Source organism: Zosterops lateralis (genome assembly GCF_965231275.1).
Source record: "Zosterops lateralis genome assembly, chromosome: 4".
NCBI lineage: Eukaryota > Metazoa > Chordata > Aves > Passeriformes > Zosteropidae > Zosterops > Zosterops lateralis.
In genome coordinates, this window is record NC_139765.1 from 40,134,416 (window position 1) to 40,155,817 (window position 21,402).

Genomic DNA, 21,402 nt, shown 5'->3' on the forward strand with positions numbered 1-21,402 from the left:
GAATGAAAGATGCCATTAAAGACTGCAGGTAGTACGATTTAGCTGAATCTTTATCTGTTTCAATCTATTTGAAGATTTTAGCTATTGCTTCAGTTCATATAAACATTTTCCTGTCTGTTTTAACCTCTTGGTCACTGAAAGAAGAGAAGGACATTGCAATAGACGCAAAAGGCAAGATGTGTTTTTGAGGTAGAGGTGAACCAGAATATACAGTTAGCATGTCTTAATGTTTTTGGAGATGAAGGTAGGTGTAATCTTTGTTCCTTTTCACCCAAAGTTTCTGGAGGATAAGAGTAAATGTTGAAAGAAAAGCCAAAAAACTTTTCAGTGAAACTTATGTAATATTTTGAAGTTTCACAGAGGAAGGTCTTTTCCCTATATATAATAATGAGGCTGTTCTGGGGGATAACATAAGCCTCTTATGTTGATGTCACATTCAGATTTTTGCAAAAACCTTCAAACACCTTCTTGTGAAGTGAAGGTGTTTCACCTGAAGATATGATGTTCCTATTGTCTCATGGGCTAATATGTGCAATGTCACTGTGTGCTAATATGACGCCATCTCAGTTTCTGTACTAATTTAATGGGATATGGTAACAATTTAGATGAAAAAAGAAATCACATAGATTCTTGCAGCTGGGTGTTTTACTGTTTCACTGCAGTGATTTGTTCAGCAAGCTTGACTATCTAATAAGCTAGTTCATGCAAATGAAGGCATCTGTCTTCATCCCTCTTTGCCATTAGTTCATTATGGATACATTAAACTTCAGTGAATAAGTACAGAGATTGATTAGAGAGTTCCAGTGCACAGGTTAGCAGCCAAGAAATGCCTGAATTATTCCTTTTCTTTTTTTCCCCTTTTTACCCCCACACTTACTTTACAGGAATAGTAAATTCTTGTGGACCTTAAATTCTTATTGACATCTAAAGTCATCACTATTTCTGCAATTTGGTAAATTTTATTATAAGCCAGTAGCTTATTCTGCAGTTCTTTAACCCTCCTTTTCCACTGGCTTTAACTGTATTTTTTCTTCATCTTGAATATTGAGTAAGTTAATGATCCTTTTGTCACAGGCACTTTTTTTTTTTACTGTAGAAATGTAGTAAAAAATCAGTGCATCCTGTTTGTCAGGTTGCATATTAAATTACCCCCTAAGCCATCCTTGTAACTTCAGTTTTATATCAGATTGAAGCATACAAAGAGAATGAGTCATTGACAGATCACTTTTTAAACCATTTGTAGCAATGCATTCATCCAGCCTGATTTTGAACTACCATCTTCCAGAGATCAGCATTTCTGGGTTGGGGTTTGGCACAAAGGTGAAGGTAAACCGTAAAGATAAACAGCGGTCACTGAGCACAAAGGACAAAAGGTAAAATGTGTAGGAAATATTCACTCACATTTTCCGTATTTCTCATATTTCTCATCCGTATCTCATTTTCTCAAGGATAGCCTAATCTTCTACACGGAGACTTTGATAAACCCTTTTGTCACACTGAGTCTCCTTCAGTACTACCAAGCAGAAAGACAGGGTGTGCATATCATTCAGCTGTATTTGTTCTATAAACATTTAAGTATATGACCCCTAAAAACTTACATATCTGTTCCTTAATCGAAGTACTAGGAAAGGTTCTGCAGGCCCATTCCTCCAAATTTCAAATATTTGAAAATTCACTACCCACTATTTGAATACATGAACAGTAGTTTTTCTAAAAAGGAGTGACACCATTACTGTATCATTTTCTTATCCTTACTGCTTTGGTTTTGCCATGACACTAGTGATGTAACTCCATGTCATAAAAAAGAAAACTGCTGTCTTGTGTTAACTAAAATGTTAAATTATATAGCAGCTGTAGATCATGACAGGTGATGCAAGGTATGTTAGGAAAAATAAATGACAGCTCTAATGGAGAAATGTGATTTAATGACACTTGCTAAAATTTACCTGGTAGCAACAGGATGTTAAAACATTGTGGCAAAACATGTCTTAAATAGCAAAAACCTAAGCAGTTCAGACAGTTCTTAATCTAAAAAGAAAAGAAGATTAAGAGGTAATTTGATCAGAGGTTACAGTTCTGTATTGCAGAGACATCCTGAATGTAATAATGGTACTATAATGAGATCTCGATTTCAAAGGCTTGTCTACTCCCAATTCAGATAGACATTATCTACACATGTAGCAGAGTTTTCATCATGTGATGCTTTCAAAGCTTCCCTGGATGTCTTTCTAAAAGGTAATATATGGGTAAAGATACTGCCATATCAAGTTTCTCTGCTTGTGTCACTCAGGTGATGAGGGCAAGAATTGTTTTCAGTGGTTTCCTGCTTTGAAATGCAGAAATGCAATCAATCCTGTAATCAATCCTGCCTGATCCATTTTGGTAACTGTAGAAAGCAGAGAAACTGCAACAGTCAGGCTGTGTTTTTGTGAGTAGTGACACATCAGTGCAAAGAAAACACAAAAATTATCAAGCGTTCTCTTGGTGTTAATTTCTCATTAAAAAGAAATGAAGAGGAAGTTGGAGATGAATTCATCAGAATTACGGGAAGAAGTTTTATAAATCTAGATTTGTGTCAAAGTTCTGTGCTGTTATTCACAGTAGGGTTTCTACTAGCAAAGGAGGGTTAATGAAGCTTTTATCTTATTCAGACAGAAATGTAGAAGACTAATGTCATGGGATTCTCTCTTCATCAGTAGTGTCAACAGAGACATGCAGAGGAGTTCAGGGTAGCACTGCTGATGCATTCTTGAGTTTAAGGTTTTGTTACTAATCTCATGATCAAAATTTTCCTAAAGGAGATACTTGATTCATGTGGAAGATACAAATTTGAGATAACTATAGGCATAAACTTCAGCTCAAAAGTACCTTCTACTACCCATTCCTCACCCAAGATAACAATAATGTGGTGTGGAAGCAAGGAAGTTTGAGCTCTGGAAAGGTCTGCAATGTCTGCTGAAGAGGTAAAGGTTGATCATCAAGTCGTTCATCACTGGGCTCGTTTTTACCTTCCAAAAGGTCTTTGCTTCATAAAGCTCCACTTGACCGTTTAGTGAGCTGCTCAGGACCCAGCAAGTTCAGGAATTTGACTGCCATCATAGATAATGAGGAAGCAAAGAAATGCTTGAACTTTCTGAAATCTAGCAAGTACCTCAAGGTGGAACTGGTCCTCATCTGAAGATAAGGTCAAGTGATCAATGGATAGTGTAGATAAGCTCTCAAAGAACGCTATTGATGAAAACACTAGAACTGCAGAGCTAGGTTAAGGAATAAATGTGCTTTCACAAGACTACATCATTGAGCAAGTTGTAGTTTGTACTGCATCTTTATTCCAACCCTACTGCAAGGTGGCATGCCATGGATAAAAATATATATTTTTTTGTAGATGATAAAACAAAAAAAGGTTTTGTTGTTGTGATTTAACTAAACCTGGATATTCTTACAATAAGATATTAAAGTATTCATATTTACTGAAGCTAAATGTTTTAATGTTTTATAATTTTTTAAAATAATTTTTCCTCCTTATCTGCTCTGGGAAAATTACTGTGTTTAGCCTGATTTTTCCAATCCTTGATGTAGAGCAAAAAAAAAAAAAGGACAGAGAAAAGAATTCAGAAGTGTTCATTGACAAAAGTTCCTAATAGACTCAGCTCTTAGAAGAATCAGATGACATAATCTGTATTAAAATAACTCAAGTTGATCTCTTTGCACAATATCTGTCAAGGTAATGTCGTGAATAATTTTAGGCTGATACTACTTGGAATATTTGGGAGGATTTGGAGTACCAACATCTGTTCTCATTTTGTTTTTTGGCACTATTGTGCAATTCAGTTGTGAATACAGGAAAACAAAACGTGCTTGAAAAATCTTTCATTATGGAATTTTGGAAGCAGGACTATCTAGAGGACCAGAAAGCCTGTTGTTCCCTCACAAGCACCTGTCTGGATTGAAAAAGCATCTAGACATGTGACCATCCATCTCTTGTTCTAGTCTGCATACCTGCCACAGTTAGTCTGGAGAAACCTCTCTGCTTCTTACACAGCTGCTGCCATGGACCACATTTTCCTCTAAGATCAAAGCAGCGGGTTTTTGCACCCTCATATGAGGCCATCCTTTGTAAGTTGACTTTACAGAGATCATTCTAGTCTTTTCTGTGTGAAGCTGCTTTAATGTAAAAACTGATTTTACACCATGCCACACTTTTATTCATTTTCTGGCAAATGTTGCCTACTACACCTGTGACACCTGTGTACAAGGAGTGGATTCAGACACAAGCAGGATGTTGTACTTTGATCGTGTGCCATTGGTAGTATGGCTGTTCTGCTGGAGAAGCACTGGGGCTGCACTGTAGGCTGTGGGATGCCAATGTTAAGCCCTGGGAAGGTAATAATGATTTACTCCAGTCATTGTTCACTCCTGAAATGTAATCACTGAAGTTACTGTAGTGTGCATTGATAACTGTGTAATTTATGTTCCTTCCAATACTCTTCTGTTAAGAAAATGGTGAGGTTCTTTGATTAAGAATTAAGAGCTTTTTTTTTTTTTTTTTCCCTGCAACTGTCTTTCTGGGGGTTATTTGATTTTCAGGCTTTGGATATTTGTATTAAATTCTGATATTTTAGTTAGAAACAGAATTTCAAATATAATGCTTACATTTGTGGTTAATTTGAAGACCACCTTTGTTGAATGCCTCAGCTGGGATTTAGAGAGTGTTGGCTGCCAAGGATTCTGTGAATATGAAAAATGTACCCAAAACCAAATAGCACAAGAGCTAAGCTTGTTTTAGACAGGCAACCAGTGAACCCAGGTGTGAACTGTGCTGCTGCTGTCCTGCAGGCCTGGTGTTTTCAGTGAGTTATGTGATTATGTCCTGTTTATCACTGCTTGTGATGGATCATAAAATACCCTTATTTCCTTTTCTGTGTCATGCCTAGGTGAGGCAAACTTTTTCTAGTCTATAAGCACTGGTGGGAGGTATTTGGATTTTAGGTAATATTTTTGCAATGGCAAAGTCATGGCAAAGTCATCTTGTAGATGCTCTTATAGCTAAAAAAAAAAAAAAACCAAACAAAAAAACCCCAACAACACATGCCTTCTACACAACCAGAACAGCTGTCAGTGTAAAATGAATGTTTTAGACAATTTTTTGGAAGCGTCTTAGCCTTATCTATCTCTTTTGCTTTCACTGAAAATGGCACAAAATTTCACCTGTACATTTATACAGATTAACCTGGCTGCTGACCCAAGGCAGCCTGCATTGGCAGTGTTTTAAATTTACAGTCTTGTTGGTAACTGAGGTGTGTTGTGCCTTGTAGATGTGCTCTGCTGCACCTCGTACCAGTTTGTCTTCCACTGTGGGTTGCTGGTTTCTGAGCTAGGACTGGTTTGGGGATTGTCCTCCCACAGGCTGGAGGGGAGGCCACAGGGCATCTTGTGACCAGCTTCATGCCTTCAGATTCTCCTCACTGATGTGATTTTGTTTGTTCTTGATAGAAATGTAGGTGTTTTGGAAGTTAGTGACAGCCAGTCAGGAAAAGGGCAACACGGAATGGACTGTTCATCATCTCTTGACATCCCTCTTGTCACACTAAGAGAAATACACATACCCACAGGACTTGAAACATTGAGTAAATGTGATGTCTCCACTATAACAAACTGCTATCTGTTCCCAAAAAATTGACTTTATCTTTATGTGATTTCTTATTAAGCCATGAGATGCCTACTGGGATGTAAAGCAAAATGTTTTCTCTGCAGAATTTCTGCTGACATACAAGGGAAAATCCATTCAAGAACAGCATTCACTATATTTTCAGCAAACTTACCAATTACTTACTTATTAATTATATATAGTTTTGGTAGAAAAATGTCAATAACAGCAAGTGTGTTTTGTTTTGTTTTTTACTTTAATTTTCAGTTCCATTTAAGCCCTGCTCCAGCTGCACTGAAACTCATTCACTGGGTGGAGAATAGAAGCAAGCACTTCACCTGATTGTGTAGATTTTAGACATTTTTGGGAGGGTTTAAAATGAAATTTTCACAGAAGGGACTCAGTATCTGAAATGAAGGCAAATTTTTTTTTTGAGTTTTACTTTAATATGTACATTCAGATAGAGAACGGTAGTAATTTAGAAAATAAATGATAAAACTTTTGACTAAGATTTCTCTCAGCTTTCAAATATTTTTCTGTGGAAAAATCTCTTCTGTCATCTAGTATTGTTTTCTTTTTGAGGAAATGAATATATTCCAGGTTCATAAGTCTCATGAGAATTTATTTTCCATGCTATTTATTCATTGAAAGATATTATTTACATACACCAAAAAGTAGAAAATGACAAGAAGTCTACTCATGTAAAAAATACTAGGAGCTTTGCTATGCTGCTATTATTGTTGAAGAAAAATTTCTTCAATTTTACCTGCCTGCAACTGTTGTTGATGGAACAACTGTTCTATCCTCTCACAGTAAGATTTACCCCATCTTGAATTTGAGCATCTGCTTATCTTTGAAACTTTCTTGTGCTATATTGAGTATCCTGGGAGTCCTCCAGGCTGCAGGGCAGATCATAGTGTTAAAGCACCAGCTGACCTGGCTGCAAGTCAGGCACACACAGTCATGATATTACAACAGCAAGCCTGAGAGAAATGTCCAAACCAGCAATTTAGAAAACAGCAGCAATGTCATGTTTTCTTTAGAATTCAGCTGCTGGGTACACTCCTGCTTACAGAACTGGAGACCTAAGGGAAGCTCTTTGGAGCAGAAACCTTTCTGTTTCATCTTATGTCTGCCTGTGTGTAAAAGTGTCCATATTTGTGCTCCCTTTGCCAACCCATCTCCAGGATTCAGTAGGATCCCTGAATGCCATACCAGAGGTAGGTGTATGCCAAGAAAGCTGTAGAGTGGCTGGTGCAGCATGGACAGGCATGTATTCGGGATGGTCCCAGCAATGGCAGGAAGGGATGGAAGTCCTGAGGCATTCGCAAGACTCTCTGTAGGCTGTGGGAAGGCAAGTCTTAGTGTGAATTCGTAAGAAGTGAATTCACAAGAAATAACTTCTGTGGTTTCCCTTCTGATGCTGACTATGCTAATACTATTACCAGTATGGGAGTACGTGTAGGAAAGAACAGACTCCAGAGACTTTTAACTAATTAGGAGTTTGCTTGTTGGCATAAGTAGTGAATTATGAGTAAGGTGATACATGAAGTAGTTTGATTTTTTACCCTCAAATTGTAACATAGTGTTGTCTTTACTAGGAAATAGAGGCTGACCTTGCTTTAGTTGGGGAATAGCACGTAGAGATGGGGTTGCGTGTTGGATTGGAAATGAAGTCCCAGGGTTGTTCTGATATTGGGCATTTCAATAATACTACAGTGGGATTAGTCTGTAATAATAATGCCAAAGCAATGCAGATGAGTAAGCATGTCATATATAGCATTATAAGAACAGTAATCATGTGCGATTTAAGAAAGCGAAGATGAAAAACAGAATGATGAGGGTATCAAATGGGCCTGGTTCAGAGCACTTGCAGGGATAACAGTCTCTTATAAGCAAAACCAGCTTAGGTAGTTTAATTTCTTCCTGATATGATTATGTAGAACAAAAGCTACAAAATCCTTCAGAGCAGCAAACCTAATGAAACTTGTGTGCATGCCTAGATGACCTTATTTGTCAGTGTGCAATGAGCTCTTGACACCGCCCCTCCCTTACAGTGCTGGTGCATCTTTCCCTCCTGCCTACTAAGGAACAGTGCCTAGAAATCATTGTTCTGTTGGCAGAGGTAAACAGAAATTTGTCATAATAGATGGTGAGAAGGAACAAGCCTGGTCATCACTTTCCATGCCAGTAGTTGAAGAGAATTGTATAATTGTTAGCCTGCTTAAAATACTGCTTGGATCGTCTGTTCCACATGTACTTTGGGCACCAGAGTATTGCCCAGCACTGGATTGCAAACTCACAACCTATTGTAAAAGATCAAAACATGACAATATCATGCTATGGCAAAAGTTTAGGCAGTGCAGTGCATTGTTTTGGTCCTATATATGCATTATGGCAAAGTATTTGTTAAAAAAAAAATTAAAAAAATCTTAGATGGTTACTGAAAGCCAGATTGTACTGCTGAGAATTAAAAATGAAGGATTCAGTTTGGGAGGTGGGAAGAAAGGGGAATTTTTCTTTTGACTCCAAATCTCGTGGTTGAGTAAACCCTCAATAAACATGTGTCACACACTGGCAGAGCACCTGAGGTTGCGTTGTGGGGGCCAATGAACAGTATTTTTGGTTGCAGTAAGTACCGTGACTAACTCTTGTATTCAGTATGAATACTTGCAGGTTTTTATAAAACTGAAAGCAGCATCTTGGTCCATAGCATCTCTACATCTATGCAACGTCTACATGTTCAGAAGCAGGTAATCACATCTGTTCTTTCTGAACTGTCAAAGAGGCCAGATGTGAGCAAACAGTATGGAAGCTCAGCAGCTTCCAGTTGGTACCAAATGGTGGTTTGGTGTCAGCCAAGTTGGAGAATGCACCAGTTAATCTATGCTGTTGTCTGCTTCTGACAACCTGTGTTGCTGAATGCATTGCAGAATTGTAGTAGGAGCTTTATAAGCATAGAGGAATTCTTGTCCAAACATGTAAGTCATGCTGTATAATGGCAAAAATGTGAATAACTGAAATGAGGTCATCATCAGCTGGAATAGGTAGAAGAGCCTGTCAGCCACCTAGAAATGAGCAGAAGCACAGGATGATGCCACATGAGAAAAAGATTCAGCATCTAATCCTGTTAGCAGTACTACCAAGGATTACAAGCCTGTGCACCAGGACTGGAGTCTCTTCTGAATGATTTCCTCTATCTGACACCATTTCCTCAAATACAGAGGTTTGGCAATTCTTGTTCAGGGCAGCAGTTCTTCATCATAAGGTGAAAATGTGTTATGTCATCTCCTCAGTCATGTGGAATGATCTTGAAAGAGCCTTGTTGCTGTTTGTATAGTGATACTTCTACACTTACTGGTGAACATTGGAATATATACAATGACCTTGCTTGGTTTTTTGGGTGGCTTTTCATCTTTCAATCTCATGCTACCACAGCAAACTTGCTAGTGCAGTGCAGACATACTGTTTGTTTACAGTGAATATATGATGTTTGTATCTGATCAATTCATCTAAAAGCTGCATGTTAGTACTGAAAAGGATAATCCTGAGATGAATGATCCTTCCAGGATTTTAGTGGATCTTTAGGATTTCATGTATTTTTCCAGAATACCTGGGCAGCTGGTGGTTTTACTAGGTCTTCCCTGACTGGAAACAGTGGATATGTGGCTTTCCAAAGGGTTGCGGTCCTGCTGAAACTGCATATGTAGGTTACCTGGTCCACCCATGTGCAATAAGGACATGTCTTTTTGAAAGTTAGAGGGTTTTTGTTGCATGTAACCTGCCTTTGTTGTCTGTGAAACTAACTTACAATTTTCCAGTAATGGAGAAACTGTGGAAGAGGGTGTTCTAGCATGTGACGGAAATTTTATATACACTTAATCACTATGAAAGCCCTTCATGTACTTTATACCTCTTCTGCAGAGGTTGCAGAGAGTTACAGTGGAGCTGTATTTATGTAAAAATAAGGAATAAAACTGTTATGATGTGATGTATCTCTGTCTGGATTCTTGTTATATTCAATTGTTCCTATTAACCCTGACATCTGCTGGGGGCCTCAAAGTGTGTCTGAACCTAAAATTATAGTTCTGTTATATCATTGTGTGGTTTATCCTTCTATTTAATCAGTTGAAGTGCATTATAAAACACAGGAGTCAGAGGTAGAGAGCAGAAAATGAGAAAAGATAGTTTTTTAAAAATGTGAAACAACTCTCTTTAGTTATAAGTGTTCCCAGACTTCATGTTTGCGAGCTCTGTATAGTATACTAGCACACTGGTGTAATTTTTAATAACCTTTCACAGAACATATGGCTCAAGATTTATCTATATGCAGACCCTTGTGGACAAAACTTGTGAATTATAACATAAAAAATCTCCAGATGTACATGGTATTTCTTACTAACACAGAATGATTTTCTTGGGAAGAAGGTGACATATTCGAAAGGCAACATCTGTGTTACCACTTAAATTTTAATAATGTGAATAATTTTCTTTCAACAGAGGAATTCAAGGGCTCAACAATAGTTGAATTAATGAAAAAAGAAGGCACCACCCTAGGGCTCACAGTATCGGGTGGTATCGACAAGGATGGGAAACCGAGAGTATCTAACCTTCGTCAAGGAGGAATCGCTGCTAGGTAACCACATCTCAGGCTACAAAATGCATTATAAGATGTGATTGCTTCAGAAATATGTACTGCATCAGAAAGGTCACCTAAAAAGTATGTGACTGATGCATCTATAATGGCAGCCAATCACACTGGAGAACCTCAGAGAGAAATGGCAACAGCTGGTCCTTCTTTTTGCTCAAGGCTACTTTGATAAAAACTAGAAATACAAATGAGATCTTTGAAAGTTGCCATAAGACTCATGGTATTTCTTCTAAATTATATATGGTTTATTTCTCTATATTTTTGTCTTTTAACAAAAAATTTGAGAGAAGTAGCATAACAAACCAAAAAAGAAAAATGGGATAATAATTCTACCATAATTTAGTTCTTTTTTAACTCTTCATTAGATAGCTTTGAGATTAAAAAGACTCTAAAGTCATAAGTCCTTGCTTACTACTACAGTGGAAAGAAAAAAGCTTTTAATCATGACTGAGACAAGTCAAAAGATAAAGGTTGAGCTAAATCATCCCAAGTAACTGAGTAGAACATATGCTTTTGGCCTTGGCCCATCTCCTGTTGATACCACGTTAGCTGTGAAGACAACCAATGTCCAAAAAAAAATTTTTTTTGAACCTTTCCCAATAAGAGAGACAAGGAGGAGGACATGAAGAAGGTGACTTCCCAGATCCTATGCCCAAACCAGACAAATCATCCAACTCCTTTATTGTACAGCTCGTTTTGTACCTCAGGAATGAATAATGCAACAATGTTCTTATTTTTATATTTAACATCCTAGCATAGGTTAAGATCTTAAAATGCCACTTTCTGTTAGAAAAATCAACTAGTTTTAATCTAGATTCATGGAAAAAAAAATCTTACAATCACTAAACAGTAAAGGATTTAGTTTGGTTCATCAGATCTGTCTTTCACAGAAGGAATATGTACTTTTGCCTAGGAGTGACCAGCTGGATATCGGGGACTACATCAAATCTGTGAATGGAATCAACCTGACCAAGTTTCGCCATGATGAGATCATCAGTCTGCTCAAGAATGTTGGTGAAAGGGTTGTGTTAGAAGTGGAGTATGAGTTGCCTCCAGTCTGTAAGTATTTGCAAACTGAAAACCTATGCAGAATAGCAGACATATTCAACAGTAAGATGGGCATGGTAGTTAGTAGTCATTTTAGTATTGGTTCATTTTTAATTTTCTATTCCTAGTTTTATTTTTTCTGTGGCTTATCACAGAGCGTTGAAGAAGTACAAAAGAACTGGCAGTACAGAGGGGTGCTCTCAGATGTTTTAGAAGCAGAAATCCCACCAACATCAGGGCAGAGTTATCAATCCCTGTTTTTGTTGGTTTGTGGTTTTCTGGGGGTGAGGGTTGGTTTTTGTTTGGTTGGTTTTGGATGTTTGGTTTGGGTTTTGTTTGGAGATTTTTGTTTGCTTCTTTGCAGTTTTGAATACTGGAAATTAGATTAGGTAGATTCCAGGGCAAGCAAATCCTTCTTTTTGCGATAAGACCCTCTGAGATGTGATCAGTAAGTATTTGCTAGTTCTGCCTCTGCTTTTTTCCTTTCTTCTCTCTGTTTGCAGCACCATCTCTCTCTCCTAGGTAAACAACATCTTTTGGGACTTTTCTAGTCGTTTCTGACACCACATTTAGGCAAAATTTCATTTCTAGAGCAGAAGACACAGTGGGGTAGGCCATAAGGATACATGAACTTGCAAGAAATCTGTGACTGAAACAAGGGCTTTCACTGAGCAGGATTTTCTTGAGAATACAGGTTTATGCTTATACCAAAGTTACAGATTGCTACTGAACGTTTTCCTTGCCTCTCTTTTGCTCTGTCTTTATGTGCTTGTGCCTGTAACAGTGTGTCTGTAGGACAAAGTCAGTGTGAATTGAGTCTATCAGGTATGAAATGAAAGCAAGAGAAACAGTGAGTTGAACATCTGGGACCTAAAGTGGAGGAGTTTCAAGTGGCTGACTGCTGCTAAGGGGCTGCAGAGGCACACCCTTGAAGGAGTGTGTGCTCATTCATACTGCTCACTGGAGGGCAGAAGATGTGGTTTCCTGGTGTCTGGCCAGAAGAATCTCAGGTTCCAACTTGGAAGCTCTTGACTCCTTAAATAAAGAGTTGGCTTGGAATAGAATCCAAAAAAATCCATCACTGTCCTTGGTGCTCAGAAGCTGGTGAACTTCCCCACTGCTTTCTAGCAGCTGGAGGGTTAGTCTAGTTATGCATTTCGGTTTTTTAGAACCTTCTGAAAAGCACATTAAAATTTTTTGAATGTCCTCTGTTGATTAGTGTTTGCTTGTGCTGAGGGAACTTCATGTTCTGAAGCGCAGAATATGAATTAATCAGCTGAGTTCAGAGTAAATTTTGCTGCAGATGTAGTTGTTTTACCAGTATTATTTGTTTTGCATTTATTCAATTGGACTTTCTTTGGTTTTCATCCTCTTTTAGCATATGTGCCACTCTTGTTCACTGAGAGTGGGTTTTGGCACTCTAAATTACAGAGGTGTTTGTAACTTTTTCTTTTAAGTCTTTGGAATTTCCAGCCTCTTCATACAAGCATAGATAATGAAGTTGGAGATAATTAGTGGTCTGGTTGTTTTCATGAACTACTAGTGACCAAGCTGTTTTTGTTAAATATGTAAGTTTTCCAGTAAGAAAACTCTCATGTGGAGACGTCCTGGCACTTCCTTCCCGGCCCCATACATAATGAAATTCTACTGTTGTTCCCATGCTGGCTCCCTCAGAGAGAGGACTGTCATAGTTTCAGAGCCAGGAAATGTCAATCACTTAATGATGATGGATTAAATTTGGCTGAGCACTGGTAATCCCACTCCCTAGTGCTTCCTTCCATCTCTGAAATGTTCACAGCAGGAGCATCCAGCTGCTATTTTCAGTACGAGCCACCTGAGTGTTTAATCTGGAAGGTGAGCAGTGCCTGTCTCACGTCTGCCTTTTGCTGTTGGCAAGGGTTAAGGAGTTTTTTCCCACAGCAGGCTGAAGCTGGGGTGCAAGGACCGCCACCTGCGTGGTTGTTCCCAAGTGGAAGGATGCTGCTGCTATTCCTCACTGCTGAACTGCAGGTTTTATCTCTTCCTGGTGGAGGTTACAGGCTCCAAACCAATGGGGAAGTGTGGATTCATCATGAACTACACTCAAGGCCACTTTCTGTCAATAGGAATGAAGGCAATAGTTTCTTCTCCTCATAATTAATTTTTTTTAGTCAGTAAAATGTTTCTAACTGAAAAGAAAACGACCACATGGACTCCATAACACAGTTGTGATCTTTGAGCTGTAGCAAGCATTACTACAGCACAGAGAAGTGCTCTGGAGGGCCATCTTTCACCTGTTTTCCTAAGGAAATGAGGTTTATGTCATTTCACTGGGTGGTTCTCCTGGTTCCCTGCAGTAACTTTTTTAATAGGGACTGAAAAACTCACAAAATTACATTACATACAGTACATCTCCTGGAAATAAACACTTGAGTGAGTTGTGAGCAGGGGAGTCCTCAGAGAGAGAGAGAGAGAGAGGAAGGGGCAGAGAGCACTGAGGACCCTCTGCTCTTCCTGGTACCTTTTATGATAGGCAGCACACACACAGGGTAGCCTGTGGCATCCATTGCCCCCTCAGGGTATCCTGACAGGAAAACTCTGGTTATTGCAGGCAGGAACATTAAATGACATAAGTTTTCATTTGTTCTGCCGCACTGTATTTTACAGAGCTGGGTTGGTTTGGTTTTGATTTTATTTTAATTTTATGTATATTTATACTCTTTTCAGTATTTGACTGGAAGGTAGAAAGTGTGAGTGCATGTGATTTTGCACAGAGTCCTTTTCTCATTGGAAAAGAGAGTTCTGAGACCCTGCCATAGTTTTTCCTGTAAAAGCTAACAGCAAACTGTCTTCTGGTCTCTTAACAGCAATGGTTTCAAATTCTGTAAAATGGATTATCACACCCAAATGCATTGCTCTCTGCATTAGTCTTCTCACCTCCTGGTTCAGCTGTACACCAATTCTTTAGTACTTCCTGAGAAAATACTGACTCAACTAAAAGCCGAAGAACTTTTCTACTAACTCACCAATTATGAGGGAACATGCTACATTTTGAAAAAGAAAACAAAATCCTTATGATAATGAAATTCATTATGCATTGTAATCTAGTAACCTGAGATCAGAGAAACACCCCAAAAATCTTGATTTTTTTCTCCCTAAGTGACAGAAGTAAATGTTTTCATAGCTAAACAAGCTCAATAGGTACTCTTAAGAATTTCATGTCATTTTTGCCTCACTGTGTATTTCCATATTTTCTAGCACGCTTCTGTAACTATAAGAAAAGCAAAATTATGCCATAATTTAAACAGTAAGACTCACATTCCTCACCTGTTATATGCATCTGTGTCTTTTTTCCTAAACATTGTCACTCTGCAAAATATGTAGCCCAAAATTCTCTCAAAAATGAGATGAGTTATTTTAATTACAGGTCTTCAGCCTGACTGTTCTGTAACTGAGTCTTTCCAATTTTATGACTCAATAGCTATCTTAAATTAGAAAAGGTGTAAATCTGTATGTCTAATTAGAAAATTACAACCATTAAGGTTTGGATTATTTTTCTTTTAGCTGTACAAGGATCAGGTCTCATCTTTAGAACTGTGGAAGTTACTTTACATAAAGAGGGGAACACTTTTGGATTTGTAATAAGAGGTGAGTTATTGTTGAGTGTGAGCTCTGTATTTTCTTGTTAAAAAAAAAAAAAGGTGCTAAGTTTTTTAAGCACTCAAAAGTATGTCAAGATTTATGGTTTGCAGTTTGTAAAAATCAATATATTACGTTTTCCATACCCTCATGTATTGCATTTATGAGCCGCTTTAATTTTTGTTTATGGAAGAACCTTAAGTAATCAACTATGCCAAGGAAACATACAAACTCTGGTCACATAAGACCAGATTCTGCTACCACTGAAATAACTAGGAAGATCACAGTTCTTAAAAAAAAAAAAAAGATTTATATGTAGTACTTGCGTATATTAGGCATGAAATTTGATTAATACTGCTGGTAGTCTGAATTGTACAACTAAAATATTATCACTGACTTGGAGAACAGAAGAAAAGATGCAGCTGTTAATTAATATACCCCAATAATGAATTTTTACTTTCTTCAGGGAAAATGTCTTTTTTATTTAATACATAAATTTCTTGGTTATTCTGAATTATTATTCTGAATATACATAAAGTACAGGGGTTTTTTTCTCTGTGCTGCAAACATTGCAGAACAATGTGTTCACATTTTCAGAGTAAAAGTTCTAAGAAAAAAACAAACACATTTAGTAAGAAACCCTCCACAGAAATGTTTTTAAAAATGTATCTGTACATAGAATAAGGTGATTTTATTTAGGTAAAATTCAGTGGAGGGTCATATTAATGGCTTGGCCATTTTTTGGTCTTCTTAGACCATCTGTGAAGGTGCATGCTATAAGATGTAGGCTTACCTTTTGGAAATGAGCTTTCATAAAAAGCATAAAATGAAGGTATACCCTCTCTGACTTTTTCCTTTTTAGGTGGAGCGCACGATGACAGAAATAAATCTCGTCCTGTTGTAATAACATGTGTCAGACCTGGAGGGCCTGCTGACAGGTACAATTCATCTTTCTCTGGAGTTCATGTGAAAGAGAAATGGAGAAAGGTGAATTATTTGGGACAGAAGTTAAGATTTTGTGTGAAATAGATGCATTTAAACACAGCCCTTTGAAATTCATGGGTTTGTCTTTAATTGCTGTAATAGAAATAATAACAACTGGAGCAATAGCAATGGGGAACCACAGAGGCTCAGTGCGTTATGGTGTGTGTGAACTTTAATTTAGAATCTTGCACCTAAAATAATTAGAATAAATTCCTGCAACAGTTCAGAGCACATTTTTTTGAATTCTTCAGACAACTGAGGTAGCTCTTAATTATGCTTTTTGTACTCTAACATCACAATCTTTTTCTCTTCCAGTTCGGAATAATAATACTGTGACAAGTTTGAGTGTTGTATTATTCTGTTAAGATGTTTGTACATATCAGCATGTGAGGTCACACCTAGAAAGCCTCTGAGTATAGATTTATGTTTTGGCCCTATTTGTATATAATACCATTTTGTATATATATATATATATCTATATATAAAGAAAGAATATTCACTTTATTTTTATGTACAAACTGTATTTTCAAAAATGGCATTTGTGTCCTTAAACTATTAAAGAAATCAAAGGGCAGTTTTTTGAAGCAGATTGATATCGGTAGCCTATGCTGACATTTTTGACCTGGGAAACATTAACTGAGAAGAAAATGTTTCAAAAGGACATTTCTTTTTTCTCTCCCTCATCCCCTCGTTTCCTTGTTTTTCTCTGTGATTCTTAAGCTGACAGTGTTAGTATTTCATTTTCTATTATAATTCTGAATAGGTTATGAGATATATCTAGGAGAACCGCATTTTAGATTTAGAGCTGAATTACTTTCAGGTAGGAAGAAAGGAAAAATGGAATTATGCAAGTAAAAGATATTTTTAAAGAAAATCAATAAATGGACATTCATATTTTCAATCTGTTTCAGCACCCATGTTGTTTGCACCTCGTGTTTATTTTTAAGAAAATATTGGAGGAGGATGTGTTTATGTATGTATGTATGAAAAAGGAGTTGTGTGGAGAAGGCAGAAAGAAAGCATATGTTGAGCAGAAGCTATACTTAGTTGCAATTTAACCTGACTTGATTATTTCACTGTGTGGTAAGCTGTTTTCCAGTCACTGACTTTCCAATTAAAGCGATTTCCTTTCCACTGCGCCCTCTGATCATTCTCACTGTCAAAGTAAATGTTAAGTGTTAACACAAGAGGGATGGATGTCAGGGAGGGTGCAAGAGAAGCGCTTTGCATAAAAATGGTATTATCTCCAAATCAATTTATCTTACACTAACAAAGACCATTCCTTTATTCTCCCTTCAGAGAGGGCACAATCAAACCTGGGGACAGGCTGCTGAGTGTTGATGGGATCCGACTGTTGGGAACGACACATGCTGAAGCCATGAGTATTCTCAAACAATGCGGACAGGAGGCAACTCTGCTGGTTGAATATGATGTCTCGGTGATGGGTAGGTTGTGAGACAGAAGTGGGGCTGTAATACTGGGAGCCTTCTGTGGTATTTCACTGCCTGTTCTCCATGAGCTATTTTAGAAGTGATTGTGACCTGTTATGCTTCTAGTAGCACTGCTATTCCCTTCTGCATCGTATCATTAATCTTGGGTTCATAAGGAGGTGAGCAGTATTTTACTGTAATTTAGCATTCTGACATTCCGTGGTTTGTAGGCTGAAACCATAGTGTGGATTCTAGCAAAGTAACTTTTCCAGTGACTAGTTTATAATAAAGGTTAATGAAGTGTAAGCATTTCTGTGTCACATGAAAGAGGGGAATACTTGATCTAACAAGAATTCTTTTGCCTTTTGCCAGTGGTGCTAGTCGGACGAGACATAATTAAAAAGTCACAAGACTTCCACAAAGAAAAGAATAGGGAAAAGAAAATTTGTTAAGAAATACAGAGGTAGCAAATCATGGCTTGAAAAATGAGGTTAGATGTTATACAAACTTTGATTGAACTCACTGAAAATATGGAAGATTTTTTGGGGGAGTCAAGTAGACCAAATGATATTTAACAAGAGATTTGGAATTGATTTGTTTCCATTTGTTTTGGAAAGTGTCATATCCCCTCAATTTTTTTGAAGACACAGAAAATTCATAGCAGCAAGGAACAGAAGTACTCACCAGTCAGACTGAAATATTTCTTGTCTGTTTGGGGATTTTTCACTTCTTTTTCTGCTCAGTTCCACAGTCAGGCTGCTAGCCTAGCAGTAAAGCAGCCTCCTAGGGATTTGTGAAATAGCACTGTCAAACTTCAAAGCCCTGGAAAAGATTAATACTGAAAAGAATAATGTCAGATATTTGCTTATTCTGGAACAACCCTCTTTATTCTTCTCTGAGACACAGATTTCTCTTTTTTTATTACAATATATGTCTCTGTTTACTTAACTGTCAAGAATTGAAGTGGCAGGTTTGTGTAGTGTCTGGCAGGCCTGATGGACAGTTGTACAGATTCATGTCCAGAAAGGTGGAAACAGCTCAGATGAGCTCTAGCTTCTGAGGACAACTAGAATTTAGGTGTTTTCATTTGTTTTTTCTTTTTCTTGGTAAGACGGTGGATGACCAAACCCTGTCTATCATCACAGTTGAATCAATATTCTTTCTGCTCCACTTTTTCTAAAATAAACCCTTGGCTTTAGACAAAGTTACCAGCAAACTTTCATTTTAGAGAAAACTCCCTTCCCCATTTTCCTTGTGTACCTCAAGGGGAGAGCAGCCTCCATTTCACTGAGGATCTTTTAGAAATCTTTGCAGGTTTATGTAAGGGGGAGACCATATGATTAAATACTATGTTGTGTCCTAAATTTCAACTTGTTCAAGGCAGAAAACTTCTTTTCAGTACTATCTGGATAGAGCTCAGTTTAGGAGGATGCAGAACTTAGTTGGAAATTTCAGGCTTGAAATTTCTTAACTCTAAAGGCAGCACCTACCAGTCAGTCTCTTCATGTCATTTTCTCTCTGAATAAACTCTCTTTTGTTCTCAGCACCAAATCTGGATTTATCATTTTTGCCTTCCTGGCAATTAATGTGTTATCCAACAGAAATTAAAGGAGGTAGAAGAACCTGAGTCTTGTGGATTCAAAAAGAAAGAAGGAAAGGGAAATCAAACACTGGGAAATGTATGGGATGCTGGTCCAGCAGAGTCTGAAAGAAGAAATAAGGAGGGAACCAGCAGACTGCCTTTCTAATGAATTGTGATTTTTTTCGATATTACCTAGCCCCCAGTAGGTTTTGAGTTTTTTCCAATTTGTGTGCCCTGCATAGCATTTTAGCAGTGATGTGAACAAAAGATTTTGTTGGGAAGCTCTCTTGTGCAGTTATGTTATGACCGTGGTGCAAAGGCTGAAAATCGTTCATCCTGATCCATTGAATCCTGGCAGGAAACCTTTGCTGATTTGAATCTTTTCTTAGTTCTGCTCAAGAGCAGGAAAGTCAAAGTTGGGGGTAACGTAAAAGAGAGAACATGAGTCACAAAGAGGGTTACAGAAATGTTACTCTATTTCCCAACTCGTATGTTACCCATAAACTGTTTGTAATGCTATCTAAGGGTTGATGTGAATTTGAAAATAGGCTAAAACAAAGGGAAGAGTATTGGGTAAGGTGACTTATGGATAACTGATGTTTGAAAATAGACTAGTATGTTAGCTTGCTTGGAGGGGACAGAAACAATCCAAAAGCTACACAGAAGTCTAGTGTATTCTGTAGGGCTCTCCTGGAATAAGCTGTCAGTAGAATATATTATTCCTAGAGATATAATTGTAGCACTATTTGCTTTAATACCTTCTTTTCTGTTAGTGGATGGTAATATTCTGTAAAGTAGCATTGCATGTGGCCAGAACTGGAAAGAGCCATAAAATACATTCTGATAGCATGAAATTGGAACTTGATTTGAAATGGTTTTACTAGATGAAAAAAATAATCCTGAACTATTTTTCAACTACAGTCCTGTAGTGTGTAACTGACTTTTCTTACTCCTGTAAGCATAAGCTGTTTCAAAAGTGCTGTATTTCTCAAAGTTTAGTTCTTCCAGCTGAAGTCTTCAAGAGGTCACTTGGGAAGCTTGTAGATTTTATTGTTTCTGGACCCTAGACAAAATGGAGTAAAGAAAGCATCGAGTGGTTCTGTGCAGGGTAATCAAGTGTGTATATAATGTAAGAGATGTGGCTATTCTTGTTGAACTCTTTGGGGTTACACCTGTGCTTGCTTAAGTACATCCTGAAGTCTCCTGCTCAGCTGGGTCCTAAGAGATAAACTTGTCAATTCAGCGTTTTGGAAGAGATTTTTTTTTTTTTTTTTTTTTTTTTTTTTTTTTTTTTTTTTTTTAGAAACTGCTGAAAATATTCCCAGCTTGGTGTGTGGAGTAAACTGCTGTGTAGTTTCAAAGAGACTTTGACACAGTAGGAGTTTGAAAATACGAAGATAATCCCTGAAGAAAATTGGAAAACCAAATTTCTGAGAAAGTATTTTTTTAATGTGATAAAAGTTACATTTGAAGTTGTGGAAGGTGCAGTCTTCCAAATGTCTTTCTGTTTTCCAAAACACATTCTCCAGTCTTGAAGTACTGTGATTGCTTACCTTTCTTGTTGATTTTGATTTATTTTTTAATTTTGTAATGCTTTAATAATGCTGCACTTCAGTGTTTGCAAAGGACATAGATATGATGACTCACTCTACACAAAATTGTGTAGATGTAACATGATCTTTGTGGGCTTTATTACTTTTCTCTGTAATCCTTACACCATAAGTGTCCAAGCTTTCTGGTCATGTGGATCCCCTATTTTCATCTGTGGTGGGAGAGTATAGTACAGCTCTCTGGGCCCTATGATTTCACCTGCATCCTCATTTTGAGGAAGAAGAGAAGTAGAGGCAAAGTGGTAGCTAGCAGTGACTTGCTGCTACTGTCAAGATAATTTTGCAACCTGAATCCTCTTCTGTAGCAATCAAATAGAAAGTACTAATTCCAAGCTATAAAGTCAGGTTGGGGAGACTGAAATTCTCACTACTAGGCAGTGTCAGATGAAGTATCATCATTAACTGCTCACAGCTAGAATGCAGCACTAATAACAAGCTACAAACAAAGATTCATAGTCTGTCTAAAACAAGACAAAAGTTTATCAGTATATTGAAGCTGAGGAGATGCAGTTTCCCTTCAGGTTTTCAAAGATCTGTCATGATGCCACTGGGCTCTGGGTTGTGTCTATAATTGGGGTTGTGTCTGCTTGGGTAACTTTCTATATTTTCTCTGAAAGGGAACAATCAGACAAGTTCAAAGGTAATGACTACCTTGAGTTTAAATTCTGGCCATTTTTATGTAACTCTAGTTCATAAATAGCTGCTGATGATGTTTTGAGCAACCTACTTTTTAAGTTTTGGATGCTGATGCTGGGGCAATCTTTGAATCAAGGATGCTGTAGTTAAACAAAACTAAGAGCTTTTGCCAGAATTTTGACACAGAAGGAAGCTTT

General features: G+C 37.6%; 1 protein-coding gene across 10 annotated transcripts in view; it reads left to right on the forward strand.

Moving 5' to 3' along the window:
* GRIP1 (glutamate receptor interacting protein 1) overlaps window positions 1–21,402 on the forward strand; it is a gene marked incomplete at its 5' end in the record, with an annotated part of 314,511 nt that overhangs the window by 224,881 nt on the left and 68,228 nt on the right. For all 10 annotated transcript variants that reach the window (XM_083859440.1, XM_083859441.1, XM_083859436.1 and 7 more), the window contains 5 exons: window positions 10,148–10,283; window positions 11,212–11,357; window positions 14,889–14,972; window positions 15,826–15,901; window positions 17,247–17,392. In XM_083859440.1, coding sequence (XP_083715566.1) covers window positions 10,148–10,283; window positions 11,212–11,357; window positions 14,889–14,972; window positions 15,826–15,901; window positions 17,247–17,392 — 588 coding nt within the window. The remainder of the gene's footprint in view (window positions 1–10,147; window positions 10,284–11,211; window positions 11,358–14,888; window positions 14,973–15,825; window positions 15,902–17,246; window positions 17,393–21,402) is intronic.